At 48.3% G+C, this 18373-nt stretch overlaps 1 protein-coding gene across 3 annotated transcripts in view; it reads left to right on the top strand.

Moving 5' to 3' along the window:
* Positions 1–16348, top strand: part of syndig1l (synapse differentiation inducing 1-like) — a 175623-nt gene extending 159275 nt beyond the window's left edge. For all 3 annotated transcript variants that reach the window (XM_086002702.1, XM_086002703.1, XM_086002704.1), the window contains one exon: positions 15727–16348. In XM_086002702.1, coding sequence (XP_085858828.1) covers positions 15727–15885 — 159 coding nt within the window. In that variant the 3' untranslated portion in view covers positions 15886–16348. The remainder of the gene's footprint in view (positions 1–15726) is intronic.
* The last annotated feature ends 2025 nt before the right edge of the window (positions 16349–18373 follow it).

Genomic DNA, 18373 nt, shown 5'->3' with positions numbered 1-18373 from the left:
GACTGTGACTCCCAGAGTCAATACTATGTAGTGGTCAATCTATATGCCTCTGTGCATCCAGTTTGAAGGCCATTTGAAACTTAATTATTATAGAATTGTAGCAAGGCCAAAAAGCCTTAGCAGAGCTTACAGTCTCACCTGGATGAAAAGGTGGTGAGGGAGCAGTGTCAATTGATTTTGATCAGCTTATTTCACCTGTGTCCCATCTATTTTTGCCTGCATTTCAACAGCGAATTCATTTCAAAAGTGAAGCGTTTGGGATGTTCTGATGTCTTCATAGAATCATAGAATGGTTACAGCACGGAAGAAAGCCATTCAGCCCATCAAGCCTCTGCAGACTCTCAGCTAGTCTTGAAAGACGCTATATAAAATGCAAGTTCTTTTTATTATTTTCTTTTTCTTTTTTACTTTCTTTCTTTCCTTCTTTCTTTCTCACTTTTCCTTTTTCTTTCTTTCCCTCTTTCTTTCTTCCCCTTCTTTCTTTCTTTTCTTTCTCTCTTTCGTTCTTTCCCTTATTTCTCTCTTTTTCTCTTTCTTTCTCTCTTTCCCTTCTTTCTTTCTTTCCCTTCTTTCTTTCTCTTTATTCTAAACTCTCCTCCTGCAGAGGTGCCCTGTACTCGGCTGGCCACTACAAAGTATTCCAGTAAACCTTTTCTTTCTACCTGTGCCCCCTGCACCCCCCCCCCAACCCTTCTCATTTATAGAAGAACGAGTTCTCCTCTCCTTAGGCAGTCCCTCGGAACCGAGGATGACTTGCTTCCACATTAAAACTGAGTTCTCGGGTGACTGATGTGTCCAATGCGGGACCTACAGTCTCTGTTACAGGTGGGGCAGACGGTGGTTGAAGGGGCGGGTGGGTGGGGGGCTTAGGTTGACGTGCGCTCCGTGCGCTTGGCTCCTGCTTGCTCCCGGCAAAGAGACTGGAGGTGTTCGGCGCCTTCCCGGATGCTTCTCCTCCATTTTGTATGGTCTTGGGCCAGGGATTCCCAGGTGTCGATGGGAATGTTACACATTTTCAAGGAGGCTTTGAGGGTGTCTTTGAAGCGTTTCCTCTGCCCACCTGGGGCTCTCTTGCGGTGCCGAAGCTCCGAGTAGAGCGCTTGTTTTGGGAGTCTCGTATCGGGCATGCGGACGATGTGGCCCGTCCATCGGAGCTGATTGAGCGTGGTCAAAGCTTCGATGCTGGGGATGTTGGCCTGAGCAAGAACACTGACATTGGTGCACCTATCCTGCCAATGGATTTGCAGGATCTTGCGGAGGTAGTGTTGGTGGTACCTCTTCAGTGCTTTGAGGTGCCTGCTGTACATGGTCCAAGTCCAAGAATGAGTTACACATAGAAGTTCAGCCAGGAACCGACTAAAACGTTAACCTGTGTGGCAGTAAGATCTGAACATCTCCTGTCAGTCAAATGCAAACCCACAATTTAGTATGAAGAAATAGATGGGTACTTAGATCATTTTCTTCTTCACCCTCCAATTTTCAACCCTCTCTTCTCCTGAAGGCAAAGACTGGTGCTGAGATACAGGTCCAATGTTTTCCGTGGCTCTCTGGTACGTCACCCAAGTGAATGCTATTTCTTCATTTATGCCTGGCAATGGATGTTTGTCTGTAAGGGATTCTGTAACCAGGCCCTGTCCTATTCTTGATTGGCCTTCCCAGACACACACATGATCACTGGGCAGTAATGAAGACCAATTTTCGGCTCCTATTGCCCAGGGAAATTAAAGACAATTATGGTGACCTCTATTGTGACACAGTTGAAGTCAATTAATTCAGCACAAACGGGGATCAAGCTGTCCTGTTGAGGTAAATATTGTTCAGTACATTTACACACTCGTACATTTAGAGAATTCGCTAACACTTTTCTGTGGATTATGAATTATTCAAAATGAGAAAAAGTGAAATTGTGCTGCTTGAGGGCATCAAGCTAATTTGGCAATCATATTCTCACACAGAATGAAAAACGTCAAAATAAGTGAGAGGCTGGAGGCGCAAGACTCCCTTTATCCAAATGTTTACAACTATTTCCTGGTTTAGAAAAAATATGCCCCTGGTCTACTTTTCTTGTGGATTGTGCGAATGTTCATAAAGGTGAGAGGCAATGTTGCTGGAAAAGAAAGAAAGACTTGCATTTCTATAGCGCCTTTCATGACCACTGGACGTCTCAAAGCGCTTTACAGCCAATGAAGTACTTTTGGAGTGTAGTCACCGTTGTAATGTGGGAAACGTGGCGGCCAATTTGCACCCAGCAAGCTCCCACAAACAGCAATGTGACAATGACCAGATAATCTGTTTTTGTTATGTTGGTTGAGAGATATAAATATTGGCCAGGACACCGGGGATAACTCCCCTGCTCTTCTTCGAAATAGTGGCCATGGGATCTTTTACGTCCACCTGAGAGGGCAGACGGGGCCTCGGTTTAATGTCTCATCCGAAAGACGGCAGCTCCGACAATGCAGCACTCCCTCAGGACTGCGCTGGAGCACTGTACTGGAGAATAGAATATTTACCTGTTTTTTGTTGCAAGTTACAATGTCAAGCACTCACAGGACAGGTGGCATGTCTCCAGTCGAGAGCAACCCTACATTCAGCAGCTGTAAGATGGGACCTGCTCAGACATGCAGCATTTCACACCTGTGCATAGCCAGCCTCCTTCAACAGTGAGCTCCATCTACAGGCCCTGTCATTGAATGATGACATCTGCCTGCCACTGACCTTTCAGTTCTTTGAGAAAACCTGAGTTTATTTCTAATAGTCCATTTAGTTTGAATGGGCCAGGTACCATCTTTTTGAAATAGTTCTTTGCCAAGCAGATAACTGCAAAGGTCTCTCCAAAATGCATTATTGTGTCACTTGTGCGGCTTAGCAAACATGACCTATGATGGCTCTTACTTGTCTATCTCATCAATTGAGAAGAGGTTTTGCAAACATCTTTTATGGAGCCAGTGACCTTTTAAATGTACGTCTTAGCCCTATGATATGTGCAGTGCCTCTGATCTCAGCAAGGTGTCCCTGACTGCAGAGTGTGGCAGCTCCACTCCCAACACCATCTGCCCTTGGGGATTCTCAGTGTCAGATTGCTAAGTAGGGTAAAGTTTGCTAAGTAGGGTAAAAAGTGGGCGAATTGGTGCCATATAAATCCATCAGGAATTCCATCAGGGATCTCAGAATCTTCATCTTTAGATTTCTTACTTCTTAGGTAATGTTTTGATAGAAAGAAGTCTGGAGAATAGGTTGTTATTACACAGGAGTCTTAAACTAAATCCTTGACGTTTGTGTAGGAGCTAGGTCAGATTTTCCTGCATAACTGTGAGGAAGATATTGGAAACCATGTATTGGATCTGTAGGGGTTGATCATTCTTTATGCCTGAGGGCTGTTTCAATTCTAACTTACGGAAGGATGTGAGGGAAGAAAACCTTCTCTTTCAACATTACAGCTCACTCCAAAGCAATTGTATTGGGCTCTGGATGTACCATGGCAAGCATGTGCATTGTTCCTTTTGCTTATGTAACCACACAACATAGCTAACATAATATTTGCATTTATATAGTACTTTATTAGTTTAAAAAAATCTCAAAACACTTAACATAAGTCAGCTGTGGCTCAGTGGTTAGCACTCTCGTCTTTGAGTCAGAAGGTTGTGGGCTCAAGTCCCACTCCAAAGTCTTGCACAAAGTCTAGACTGGCAGTACTGAGGGAGCGCTGCACTGTCGAAGGTGCCATCTTTTGGATGAGACGTTAAACTGCGGCCCCATCTGCTCTCTGAGGTGGACATAAAAGATTCCATGGCACTATTTCGAAGAAGAACAAGGGAGTTCTCTCCAGTGTCCTGGCCAATATTTTTCCCTCAACCAACATCATAACAGATTATCTGGTCATTATCACATTGTTGTTTGTGGGAGCTTGCTGTGCGCAAATTGGCTGGCACGTTTCCTACATTGCAACAGTGACTACGCTTCAAAAAGTACTTCATTGGCTGTAAAGCGCTTTGGGACACCCCGAGGTCATAAAAGGCGCTATAGAAATGCAAGTTATTTTTTTCCTAACATAATGAATTAGCTTTGAAGTTCAGTGGCTGCTGTGTGTGGAACACAGCAGTTATCGTGCACCAGCAACATCTCACCATTGCAATGAGGCCGTTGACCTGTGAATCGGTTTGTGTGGTATTGAGTGACAGAGGACACTGGGAAAACTCTGGTTCTTTTAAGAAATGTCAGAAGATTCAATGACCACCTGAAACCACTGGAACTTGTTATAACAGCTCACCTGACTGATGGAACTGCTAGCAATGCTGCACTCCCTCAGTGTTGCACTAGGGTGTCAACCTAGAATCATGAGCTCAAACCCACAACCGTTTGATCCAGAGATGAGAGTGGTACCAACCGACCCCAAGGTGACACAGTTTAATGTTTTAAAAAGCAAGCTGAATCAATTAAAATCTACAGTGAATTCTCAACAGTGCATCCCTCTTACAAGGTTGATGAAATAAAGAGGTCATTTGTACATTTGCACTTCCCATAGCTGTTAAAATTTGATATCATGCTGAACATCTCTTTTGGTACGATATTAGTGTGGAATGGATTGGGCCCTCGGAGATAGCAGATTGAATACTAGTCCTCTAAGGGTCGGGTTACCAGTGACTCAAGGAACCAGATCTCATCGAGAGTCCGCAACAACTGGGGGCAATTTTGCCAGCCCTGCGGAGGCGGGTATGGAGGCGGGACTGCTGGGAAAATGGCAGAAACTGGGAGCGGGTACCGAACCCGCCCTCAACCCGGCTCCGTGCCATCTTCCCGGGAGGCGGGTCCCTGACTTGCGCTGGGGCCTGCCTCCTCGAGGCAGTAAAGAGGATTAACAGGCAGTAAAGAGGTTTGTCCCCATTTTTCCAACACAAGTGCGGGCTTCCCGACGTCGGGAAAACCCGTCAGGGTCAGCGAGGCGAGCAGTGTGCCTGCGGGGGCCAGAGGGTTCAAAAAGTGCGCTGTGGAGGTGAGCGATGGGTGCAAGTGTGGAGAGGTGAGTGAAATGTCTTAGAAATTTTTTTCTTACCTTTGTTTCTTCCTGCAGGCTTCAATCGTTGGGGATCCGGAGGCTCCGGCATCTCCACGGCAGAGGTGACAGAAAGGCTGCTGCATTCTCCAATGCAACAGCCATCTGATTTCTGCTCAGGAAATAGGATTGGTGAGTCTTGAATACAAGAACTCACCAAACAACAGAGATTGTCAGTGTTTGACAGCTTCTCAAAGCTGTCAAATGAGGACAATTCATCTGTCAAAAATGATATTCTCTGACATTCTCTGTTACTGGTTTTCCCTTACTTGGCCTGTTAAACCTGCTGGGTGGGCTTAACAAGGTCAATCAAGGGAAAATAGCGTGGGTTGGCCGGATGTCGATGGAGGCGGGACTAAAACCCGACAATCAGCAGTCCCGCCTCCACCACATCCCCATTGATAAAATCACCCCCCGATCGCAGAGCTTTGTATTGAATTGTCCAAAGTGGAACATGTGTGAATTGTTGATCGAACACTTCTTCAGAGTTTCATCTATGCAGGAGATGTATCAGAGCCTTTAGCTCTCTGTAGGGTATTGTGGTAATCACAGAATCACAGAATCACAGAAACCCCACAGTGCAGATAGAGGCCATTTCGGCCCATCGAGCCTGCACCAACACATATCCCACCCGATCCCCGTAACCCCTACACCAACACATATCCCACCCTATCCCCGTAACCCCACGTATTTAATCCCCCTAACACTAAGGGTCAATTTTATCATAGCCAATCAACCTAACCCGCACATCTTTGGACTGTGGGAGGAAACCGGAGCACCCGGAGGAAACCCACGCAAACACGGGGAGAATGTGCAAACTCCACACAGACAGTCGCCCGAGGCCGGATTCGAACCCGGGTCCCTGGCGCTGTGAGGCAACAGTGCTAACCACTATGCCACCGTGCTGAGAAACAAAAACAGTGAATGCTGCCAACACACAACAGGTCAGTCAGCATCTCTTCAGAGAACAGAAAGGTTTCAGGTGTGAACCCTGCCAAGACGAAGGTTCCTCGCCCAAAACGTCAACTAGTCTGTTCTCTCCACAGATGCTGACTGACCAGCTGAATGTTTACATCATTTTCTGTTTTTGTTTCAGATTTTCAGCATGCTTCACTTTTTAATGGTAGTAATGAGTCATTGGTAGAATAAGTAAACCAGCCAAAGTTCATTGGCTTGGACGAGTTATATTTCAACCAGCCCACTGCCTGAACAAAGCAGATGAACACACTCAGTCCCCTCTACTATTATAATCTAAAATATACTATTGTGGCGTTGCCACATTGGGGAAACACTGTGTGTATGTAGATAAACTTATATAATCCCCTTTTAACTGCTGTATTCCCCTCCCCCCGCAAGACAGTTGCAAGCTGAGAGGAATAAGGCATGTTCAGACTTGCCTGCTGCTGAGAGAAGGAAAACCAATCAGGTTCCAGCAGGTGACCAATCCGTGAGCCATCACAGGTTCGCGGGCTTTACGAATTCAGTACTGTATTGTGAGAGTTGGAGTAAAGACCTATTTCTTGTAGCTCGCTGTGTTGCCTATTTCTTTACGCGGGAGACTGTAGTCTCCCACATTGGTGACCCCGAATGTCGGCGGCCGAAGCCCCTGACTCACGTAGCCCTACAGAGGCCAGCAACGACCCGACGGCAACCAGCAGCAGCCCGATGTCGGCCGGCACCGCGTCCTTGATGCTCCCCACCTTCTGGGAACACCAAGCACCGGCTTGGTTCGCGCACACGGAGGCCCAATTCACCCTTCACAGGGTTCAAGACGATGAAGAAAGGTACCTCCACGTAGTCTCAGCACTAGCAAGCTCCACCGCCGCCGAAGTTCTCGACCTGCTGGGGAACCCACCACAGACCGGCAAGTACTCAACCATTAAGGGCCGCTTGCTGCAGGCTTACGGCCTGTCCGGGGAGGAGAGGGCCCACAGGCTTCTTTCACTACCAGGCCTCGGCGACTCTACCCTGACCCAGTTGATGAGCCGGATGCTTGCGCTCCTGGGCTCTGAGCCGCAGTGCTTCTTGTTTCGGGCCCTTTTCCTCAGCCTGCTTCCTCAGCAGGTACAGACTGCCCTCACGGGGTCCCCGATCACGGACTGCGTACAACTGGCAGCCGCCGCGGACAAAGTCTTCGCCATCGCCCAACTCGGCTGTGCAGCTGCGAGGCTCCCCGACACCACCGAGCGTGCGCCCCCACGCCAGGCCACAGAACTATGCTACTACCACGCGCATTTCGGCCACAAGGCCCAAAGCTGCAGAGCACCCTGCTCTTTCGATCAAACCAAGATGGCCGCCCGGCCCAACGCGCCAGCCCAGCGCCGCCGTCTAGGCCCGCTCGACCGCACCCCCGCCGCCACGATGGCCATCGGCACTGCAGGTAAACTGCTGTACATAACCGACTCCCTTTCAGGGCGCAGATTCCTTTGTGACACCGGAGCTCAATGCAGCATAATTCCTGCCTCCCAGCTCGCCATCCAGGCAGGCTGCAGCGGCCCACCCCTCATGGCGGCAAATGGCGCAGCCATCGCTACTTTTGGAAAGCGACGGGCCGAGGTTTGTTTCAACGGCCAGCGACTTACGTGGGATTTCGTGACGGCCTCGGTGGCACATCCCTTGCTGGGCGCCGATTTTCTTTGCGCCCACAGACTCCTGGTCGACGTCCACGACAGGCGCCTGATCGACGCAGCAACTTTCGCTTCACTGGCCTGCCAGCAGAGCAACAGCCCGGCCCTCGTCGGGTCCTGCTCTGTCCCGGCGGATGACGACTACGCCCGCCTACTCGCAGATTTCCCGAGGCTCACACAACCGACCTTCTCAGCCGCGGCAGCCAAGCATGGTGTCGAGCACCACATCGCCACTACGGGACCACCAGTGTTCGCCCGAGCCAGACACCTGGACCCAGCCAAGATGGCGGTGGCCAAGGAAGAATTCGCCACGATGGAGAAACTGGGCATCATCCGCCACTCAAACAGCCCCTGGTCGTCCCCCCTCCACATTGTGCCCAAGCCGGGTGGTGGCTGGCGCCCCTGCGGCGACTACAGACGGCTCAATGATGCCACCACGCCCGATAGATACCCCATTCCGCACATCCAAGACTTCTCGGCACACCTAGCAGGAAAGTCCGTCTTTTCCAAGGTCGACCTGATTCGCGGCTAACATCAGGTCCCCGTCCACCACGCAGACGTCCAGAAGACGGCGGTCATCACCCCCTTCGGACTGTTCGAGTTCCTGCACATGCCCTTCGGGCTCAAGAACGCCGCACAGGCCTTCCAACGGCTCATGGATTCCGTCCTACGGGACCTGAGCTTCCTGTTCGTCTATCTGGACGATATCCTCGTGGCCAGCACCAGCAAGGCCGAGCACATCGCGCATTTGCGCTCTCTTTTCCAGCGCCTCAGCCCACACGGGCTAATCGTCAACCCGGCCAAATGCCAGTTCGGAGCAGCCCAAATTGACTTTCTCGGCCACAGAATCTCGCCAAGGGGAGCCATTCCCCTACCTTCCAAGGTGCAGGCGGTGGCGGACTTTCCCCAGCCCACCTCGGTCAAGGCGCTGCAGGAATTTTTGGGGATGGTCAATTTCTATCACCGTTTCGTGCCCAAGGCTGCCTCACTCATGCGCCCCCTCTACGAAGCCACCAGGGGCAAAACGGGCAAAGAGCAACTCACCTGGTCCAGGGAGATGACGACAGCCTTCCACCAGACCAAAAGCGCCTTGGCCAACGCCACACTACTGGCCCACCCCATCCCGGGCGCCAAGACCGCCCTCACCACGGACGCCTCGGATTACACCGTCGGCGCTGTCCAGCAACAGTGGGTCGAAGGCGCGTGGCAGCCACTGGCATTTTTCAGCCGACAGCTGCACAAGAACGAGCAGGCCTACAGCACATTCGACAGAGAGCTCCTGGCCCTGTTCCTGGCAATCTGGCACTTCCGTTTCCTCCTGGAAGGCTGGCCGTTCACCGCATTCATGGACCACAAGCCGCTCACTTTCGCCATGGCCAAAGTAACCGAACCCTGGTCCGCGCGCCAACAGCGCCAACTCAACTTCAGCTCGGAGTTCACCACGGACATCCGCCACGTCGCCGGCAAGGACAATTTGGTGGCCGACTGCCTCTCAAGACCCTCGCTCCACGCAGTGCACCTGGGCGTCGACTACGCCAGCATGGCGAGAGACCAGGCCGCCGACGCGGAGATCCAGGCCCTCAGGACGTCAACCACCAGCCTCACTCTGGCCGACATCCACTTCCACGCAGCCGGCACAACCCTCCTGTGCGACATCTCAGTCCCCTCGCCTAGGCCGGTCGTCCCATCCGCCTGGCGGGGCAGACCTCCCGCATTGGCGGCGGCCCCACAAGAGGACCAAGACACGCCAGAACCTTACTTCCCGGCCGCCGCCCCACCTTCGCCGGCAGCCCGTCCAGCCAGCCCACCGGCAGACCAGCCGCCAGACCAGCCGACGAACCAGCCGGCCGACCTCCCAGACAGCCCTCCTCACACGCCAGATGGCTACTACAGCCGCTACGGCCGTTTGGTCAAACCTCCGCAGAGACTGACTTTTACAGTTAACGAGGATTCTGGGGGGGCTTATGTGGCGTTGCCACATTGGGGAAACACTGTGTGTATGTAGATAAACCTGTATAATCCCCTTTTAACTGCTGTATTCCCCTCCCCCCGCAAGACAGTTGCAAGCTGAGAGGAATAAGGCACGTTCAGACTTGCCTGCTGCTGAGAGAAGGAAAACCAATCAGGTTCCAGCAGGTGACCAATCTGTGAGTCATCACAGGTTCGCGGGCTTTACGAATTCAGTACTGTATTGTGAAAGTTGGAGTAAAGACCTATTTCTTGTAGCTCGCTGTGTTGCCTATTTCTTTACGCGGGAGACCGTAGTCTCCCACACTATTATCCCTTTGTCTAAGCTGCTAACTCTAGCACATACAGGCCCGAACACTGGCTCACTCACTTAAAATTATGCCCCTGCCACAAAGGTTCCCTACTTGTATCCATCATCCATGGCCTCATTGATGATAAGTTCCAGTTCCAAGATCAATAAGGACTTCCCATTCCAGATTCCTTTTCTAATGTCGCCTCTATCCAGGCCTTTTCTTTAGTGGCCTTTGTCCCAATAATCGCTCCAGGCTTCTCATAATGTACAATTGCTATGGTTTCCCCAACAGATGCACCTCGTTGTCTGACTGATACTTGAAGACTTTCAACAATCCTAGAATGATAGAAACTTGCAGCACAGACGGAGGCCATTCGGCCCGTCGTGCCTGTGCTGGCTCTTTGAAAGAGCAGTCATGCTTAGTCTCACACACCCGCTTTTTGTCCGTGACCCTGTGAGTTCCTCGTCCTCAAGTACCTATCCAACTCCCTTTTAAAATTATTTATGGAATCAGCTTCCACCACCTTCTCAGGTAGAGCGTTCCAGATCCCGACAACTCTCTGAGTGAAAACAGTTTTCCTCATCTCCCCTCTAGATGTTTTGCCTCTAGTTATTGACCCACTCACCAGAGGGAATAGGTTTTTTTTTTCTATCTACTCTATCAAAACCTCTCATCATCTTGAAAACCTCTATTAGGTCACCTCTTAACCTTCTCTGTTCCAAGGAGACTAGGCCTAACTTTTCCAACCTCTCCTCATAACTGCAAAACTGAAGTCCCTCATCCCTGGTAGCAGCCTGGTGAACCTCCTCTGTACCCTTTCTAAGGCCTTTACATCTTTCCTGAAGTGTGGTGCCCAGAACTGTCCACAATACTCCAGCTGAGGCCTAACCAGTGATTGTTAAAGTTCCAGCACGATCTCTTTGCTTTTATATTCTATTCCTCTATTTATAAACACAAGTAACCCATATGCTTTTTCGACCGCCTTCTCAACTTGCCCTGCCACCTTTAAGAATTTGTGCATAGGGATACCAAGGTCTCTCTGTTCATCTACACTTTTCAAAATCGGGCCATTTATAGTATATTGTCTTCCCATATTAGTCCCCACAAAGTGTATCACTTTACAATTCATAATGGGTGCTTCTGGTCTGCCCACTACAGACACTTGAGATTTTTCCAATCTACTCTCTGGGATTCCCTGGTGAAAATTCAGAGCGGTAATTTTACGAGGAGCACATTGCCGATTGGGAGCCTCCCATGCCAGCAGTGCACACTGGGACTTCAGCACGCACTGCCCACCATTTTCTGATCATCCACTCACTGCATGGACTCTCAAAATTACCCCTCGTAAACCACTATTTTCCTTTACAGATGTTCAAAGATTTCATTATCAATTCTGTAGGCTCCTCTGTAGAGTAGACATGTCAGACCTGTCAGCTACCAATGATCAGGGTTTTCTGCGCTAGGTCCTCTCATAAGGTCCTTGACAGACTGTTATGAAAGTGCTGCGTCTTGATAGTAGGTTTGCTTGAAGTGCTCAAGTAGTATTTTTCAACATCACTGCAATATTCTCAAATCTATCCTCAATGGACACTCCTGGCTTGACTTATTGACTGCATGAAGAAAACTCATCCTCTCATTTTTTTGTCAATCATTTGTATTAGTGAGGAGAACATTTTTGAGCTTTGTTTTAATGGGTCAGGATTGAACAGTTGAGTCCAAAGCTTGGTTCCAGTCCAACCAGGGGGAGGTTGGAGCATCCCTCATCCCTCATCAGCACAGGTTACAGCTATTACTACAGGACTTCTGTGGCATAGCATGTTTGAACATCAAAGGTCAGCAAAAGGGTTTGGATGGATGTTGACAGCCATGGTCTGTCACATAGTAGTCTCAGCTATGCCATGGGGTGAGGTACTCGACAGAAATCAGAATGGTGGGTAATATCCGAAGGACCATCATCCTGGGTTGCTTCTGTGCATCTCCAAACGACCATTTTCAGAGTGCCAATGGCAGGTACCTGAGAGTAGATTTCCCACCCTGCCTCCTAGCTGAGAAATTACCTTCAAAATAAAAACTTATTAAACTGGTCAAGACGGGCTGAATGGCCTCCTCCTGTGCTGTGATTCTAGTGAACAGCGTTCAGTCTGATCAACTCCGACTTTCTATGCTGAGGTATTTGAGGATGTTGCGTGTTTGCATAATAACTGCATAATATCTCCAGGTCAGCAGTGAGGAAGAGCATCGAATAGATCTTTCAGTAGTCAACTCAGCAGGGGTTTTTCCAGTACGCACAGAAATCAATTCCATTTGCATGAGTCTTTTTCTGTCTGAACTGGGTAATTGTCTATTTGGCCAAAGAATGGGTTGAGTCAACTTCAATATATTACAATATGCGATGAGCTGATAGCTCTATTATAGACCTCATTGTTAGACACAGTTACACATTGTGACAGATGGTGTGAAACCCATTAACAATCTGAATCAATTATACTGTAATGGACCTAGTTGTTACTGCTGCAGAGTAAATGAACCAGCTTCGGTAAAGTTTATCTACGAGATACTTAATTTCTTCTTGAACTTCTTCGTTGTGTTTTTATTTCGCCACTGTGTTTATGTTGACTGGAGGTGGTCTTCGTTTTATTGCATGTAACCTGACAATGATTTATAGGGGAGGGGGAGTTATCGGGCTAGATTTTCATTGAGGATGCGGGTAGGAGGCGGGACTACAACTTTTGGGGTTGTAGTCCCGCCTCCATCGAGTTGTAGCCAAACCACGCGATTTTGACTTGATTGACCTTGTTGAGCCCGCCCAGCGGGCTCAGCAGGCCAATTAAGGGCCACCCGGCAACAGGTGACGTCACAGATTGATATTTCATCTGTCAAGACCTTTTGACAGATTAAATATCAGCATTTGACAGCTGTTTGAAGCTGTCAAACACTGACAATCTGTACTCCAGGTTAATTCCTTCCTCTCAGGATGATTTAGAGATCTCCCCGGAACAGAAAGCTGAATGCTGCAACTTTTGACAGCTCGTGGCCATTCTGCTTTCTGTGCTGGTGAGATGAGGGACTCCTGAGACCTGAAGGAAGGAAGGCTGTAAAGGTAAGTACATGTAAGTAAAACTTCTTTAAACACTTTACACACATCAAACACACTTACCTCTGCATTCATGCACCCATCACTCACCTGAACACCGGACATCTCGACCCCTCCAAGCCCTTCATCCCGACGGCTCGCCTCGCTAACTTGCCGTGGTTTGGAGCCATCGGGGATCCCACACTTCAGCAATAAAAATAGGGATTAGGCTAAAAACTGCCTGTTAACTACCTGTTAACAGGCAGTTAATTGGCACTAATCCCCTTCCCGCCTCGGGGGGGCAGGTCCCAGCACGGGTCGGGTACCCGCCTCCTTTGAAACTGGCATGGAGGCGGGTTGGGGGCAGGATGGGTTCGTGCCCCCCGATTTCGGGATTTTAACCCCCCACACGCCTCCAATCCCGCCTCCACAGCCCAATGAAAATCCTGCCCATCGTGTTAATCCCCGGGTTACACTGTTAGCATCTTTCCTTCGTGATTTGTAAAAAAAAATGTAAGATTCGTTTATGAGATGTGGGCGTGGCTGGCAAGGCCAGCATTTATTGCCCATCCCTAATTGCCCTTGAGAAGGTGGTGGTGAGCCATCTTCTTGAACCACTGCAGTCCGTGTGGTGAAGGTAATCCCACAGTGCTGTTAGGGAGAGAGTTCCAGGATTTTGACCCAGCGACAATGAAGCTGTAATTGTGGGAAAAGGTTAGAAGTTAGAATGACTGCTTCTGCTGCTGCCAATATGAGCAAGAGAGATGAAAAAAATGCGGCATGTAGTGTCACCACAAGTCCCGGCCAAAGTGAAGATGATTGGATAATTCCCCTGTCAATCACGCCTGGAGGCCGCACTGCTGTAAATGAGTGGGATTGATTTTACACACAGAATTTCTATTATGTAACTATCCTCCACTCACTGCATTTTGCTGGAGAAATAATCAATTTGCATTAAGTTAATCTCTCCTACTCACTGCATTTTGCTGGGGAATTAAACTTACTTTTATTGGGAGACTTTGCTGTAGTTTCGATCAAGAGTTCTGTTCGCTGTAGTTCATAGAGATTGTTTAAATAAACTCTGTTTGCTGTAAAATAGACTGTTTGCTGTAAGTCCTGCCTTAAGTCCCGCCCCATCTCCAATTCATTGGCTGATACAGTCATGTCAGTGCTCACTCTGCAAAAAAAAAAGGTGCTGAGTGCTGGAAATGTGTACCTGCTTCAGTATTTCTGCAGTCCAAGAGAAACCGCACTCTTGGCAAAACGTTTCTTCCCAAGCTGGGTGAAAGTTGCGGCAGCAGAGTGGGAGCAGCTCTGAAGGCATTCCACCCTTTGTCTTCACATTCTGATCCCATAGAATTTTCCATAGAATGTTATAGCCAACTGATGCCGAACCCTGTCGTGTGCTCCAAGGGTACCTGCAGCTACGGTGCAGCACAGGGGCTGTCATAGGCGGTGACAGTGGCGGTTAGCTGTGGCCTGAAGCGGCTTCACCTCCTTGCAGGATGCAGCAATGCTGACCCATGAGGATTGTGCCATGGAAATGCTTCCTCGAAAGTATCTCATGTAGCATCACCTCAACTTCAACGGTCATCAAACAGGGTCCAGTGCTGGGCTGCTCCATAACGCATCTTGATTTTTACCAGGCACTTCTTGGCCCTCACCTACTTCAGCCTTGGCATTGGTGGCATCATGGGTTGAGATGCCTTTTAAGCTTTTCCAAAGATTCTGATTTTTTCTTTTACTCCCCTTTTAATTCCGCTCACACATGATTATTCCACTCCCATCACCACTGTGCTCGCCACGCATATCCAAATAGAAACATAGAAGATAGGAGCAGGAGTAGGCCATTCAGCCCCTCGAGCCTGCTCCGCCATTCAATGAGATCATGGCTGATCATCCAAATTCAGTACCCTGTCCCTGCCTTCTCCCCATATCCCTTGATCCCTTTAGCCTTAAATCTACACCTGGCGGTGCACAAAATGATAATGAACTTACCTCTGAAAACAGCACAGTGCCGGGGAGATTTTCAACTGCCCGTGTCTTATCTGAGGGTGGCATTGGAAACGGGGGGAGGGGGGGAGGTGGGGGCAACTTGGCAGCTCCCCCCGCCCTGAGATGGCCAAGGCCTGCCTGATGCAATTTTCATTAAATCGGCAAACAGCACACCCACCTGTCCTGATATGTAAATCGGGGTCCTACGCTGTTGTTGCCACGGTTCCTGCATAAATGGCAACCACTCATCCAATGATGGAGGAAACTGTTAAGTGCACACTTAACAAATATGGGGGCTGAAGAACATGTGTCCATCTGCCCATTCACTGGTACCATGTTCTTTGGAGGAGGAGATGTTTTCGGAATCGTAGTTGTCTGTACTGGGCCATCTTCCAAAGAGACAGGAAATGGCTCTATATTAACAGTAACTTGAATCGGGAGGCTGAAGTGACTGTTTGTCAATGGCAGGTTGAAATAGCCGTGTTAATGGCAGTGTGAAGTTGAGATGACTGCATGAATGGTAATGTGATGGATGGAACGTTTGTGCCAAGGATAGTGTGAGATGTCATTAACAATGTTTGGCTACAGTTCATCCTTCAAATGTCTATTGTTTATCTAACTGGTTAGCACACACTCACTCACCCTGGGTGAGACTGTATTAAAACCTTCATGATTGGAATTGCTAATATTGGTGGTAACAAATGACTTCTCCATTTACAGACAAGCAAGGCTATTGCGAAAGGAGACTATCAACGTGCAACCTCAGCATCGCGAAGAGCCCTGTTCCTAGCAGCACTCTCCATCACCATTGGAACAGGAGTTTATGTCGGGGTCATTGTGGCTCTTATTGCTTACTTGTCAAAACCAGGACATGTATAGTGTTGAACTTCAGTCTGCTCAATGTGAAGATCTTTGAAAGACAGTCCTTCAGCTGTTTGATTAGCCAATTTTATTGCCCTGTTAATTGAGTAAATTGTGTGTATTATTCATTGTATGGCCATTTTGGATCTAGGGAATGTGTGGTGCCTGGTAATGAGGAGGTTTAAGATGCTTGCATCACACTTCCGCACTGGGAGCTTTGAGCGACAACCGTAGCCGACACTCAAGTCCACCAGAGTCTCCTCAGTTCTTGACCGGGCAACCACATGAGATGCCTTGGCAGAAGCAGAGCACTTTACTGTGGGAGGGAGGCGGGGGCGAGGAAAAGCCATCTCACCCTGCTGAGCTAACACAGAATGGCACTGGGGATGGTGGTGCGGGGAAAAATTGTGGCCTCGTCTCCCCTGTCCTGATAGCTTAAAGGAAGCTGGAAGAAGCAGAACATGCCTAAGTGGAAGGAAAAGGGGGAGCGGGTGGGGGGGAGGGGGAGCGGGTGGGGGGCGGTGGCGGGGGGCGGGGGAACTACTCTGTAAAAATGTAAATAACTGGTCTAGGGCAAGAGTGGATAAGCCATTGATATGAAAATAGGCCATTCGCTGTTGCTAAGCAAACTATGCCCTGGATCATTCTCTCTCAGTAAGCCAATTATGCCATAATTAGCTGTTCAACGTTAATGTAGCTGTGTCATAAAGGCTACCTCTTTGATTATGCCTGGTCCATTATAAACGCTGTGTGAAATAAAAAGGCCTGGATCCCACTATAAATCTACAATCATACTGTTTTATTTTGTGAAAGTCAAGAATCTTCTGAAAATTAAATGTGACTTTAAAAAAAAAAATCTGATTTCATCGAAAACTAATATCACATCTTGACTATGATCAGCCTATGTGTCAAACACTCCGACATGACAAACACAGGTACAAAAGCATAATTTATGACCTTCTGGGTCTAACTAATAAGGAATATTTGTTTCACTATTCATCACCCCCTCATGAGCATAAGTTGGGTTTATCCTGGTGAATATTAATATTTCCCCTCCCCCTCACAATCACACACTAACATCTCACCAGAGTTAGTAGCTTTCCTTAAATTAGAAGCTCAGTTTTTTTCAAAGTATATGAATTAATCAAAGCGACGAGCTGTTTAACTGGGTTATATTGGTTCGCTCCTGACATTTACCATACCTCGGCGCCAGCTTTATCAAGATAGCCTGATGTTCGGCAAAATGTCAGCAACAGATACAAGACTGGATACCTATGAGAGAGTTCAGCAGGATTGCACCAACTGAAGGATTCAAATGGGCTTGTAAGTCACGAATATATTTAACTTTCTATCAGCAGAATGTTTCGCAGAGAGGCATTCTACACAATGGGAGTGCTGGGGAACAGTGCATTTAACTGAATGGGAGGGAATGTAAATAGCGCATTTAACCCAAATGGAGAAATTATGTAATGAGATTGCACAGGAATAACAATGTACTTAACTCTTGTTTAGATAAGGAATTTTGTATAAAGCTTAATATTACATTTAATCAAACGAAGAACTCTTATCGAGTAAGAATGAGGACAGCTCGGCTTCTTAATTAGCAGAGAGCACATAAAGGGAACAAGACACCTGGCCCCCACAGATACCACACGAGGGCAAATACTTAGGCAGTCGCTAATGAAATTGGTCACATCCTGGCAAGCATTGCTAGGGTCTGGTTCAAATAAGTGCCCGGTGATTGGATAAGGGCAAACTTCTCACCCATTTATGACGAGGGGTATAAAGATAATCCTGGGAATGATAGGCCAGTGGTAAAATATTAGGGATCATCCTGCAGGAGGCAATGTTGAAGCACCCAAAGAAATATGGTACAGTCAGAGGGAGCCAGTATGAGTTTGTGAGAGAAAGATCATGTCTGACGCATCTATTCGACTTCTTCATGGAGAGCATAGGCCTAGTGGACAAGAGGTGCTCAGTAGACACATTTTCCACTTTCCCGATCACGGCGCATTGCCTCACTCACCGGAGTCAGGAATTTATGTTCACTCAACCCAGTCTTTTCAGTCTTTTAACATTAATATTTTGATTTTAGCAAAGCTTCTGACACGGGAGCGAAGAGGAGATTGGTCCCGAAGCTCAGAAGGTACAGAATAGGCAGGTGGTGAGGGTGTGGGGAATGGATTGGCTCAATCTCGAGGACGTTTGCCTGGAGCTGCATGAGAATGTAAGAAGGGGTCTCCTCGGATGGGGGGGGGTGATGGGAGGTCACTACTGAGCACTATTACCATTTACATTGTGATTGATTTGGAAGTGGGAACAGAAACAAAGCAGTCTGAGCTTCCTTGTGATACAAAACTGGGGCAGTCGCAGGTAACAAGCGGGTAACATTCACAGAGGATCGAGATAGATTGGGAATTAAACTGAAAAGTGGCAGATGAATTTTAATGTGGACAAATGCAAGGTGGTAAGACTGGGAATTAGGAATAAGGAGCCATAAAATGGA

This window comes from Somniosus microcephalus, chromosome 12, assembly GCF_052327205.1.
Source record: "Somniosus microcephalus isolate GS21.2 chromosome 12, FLI_Smic_1.0, whole genome shotgun sequence".
NCBI classification, from domain to species: domain Eukaryota; kingdom Metazoa; phylum Chordata; class Chondrichthyes; order Squaliformes; family Somniosidae; genus Somniosus; species Somniosus microcephalus.
Note: the sequence above shows the minus strand (reverse complement) of the source record. Positions and strands in the feature narration are given on the sequence as shown.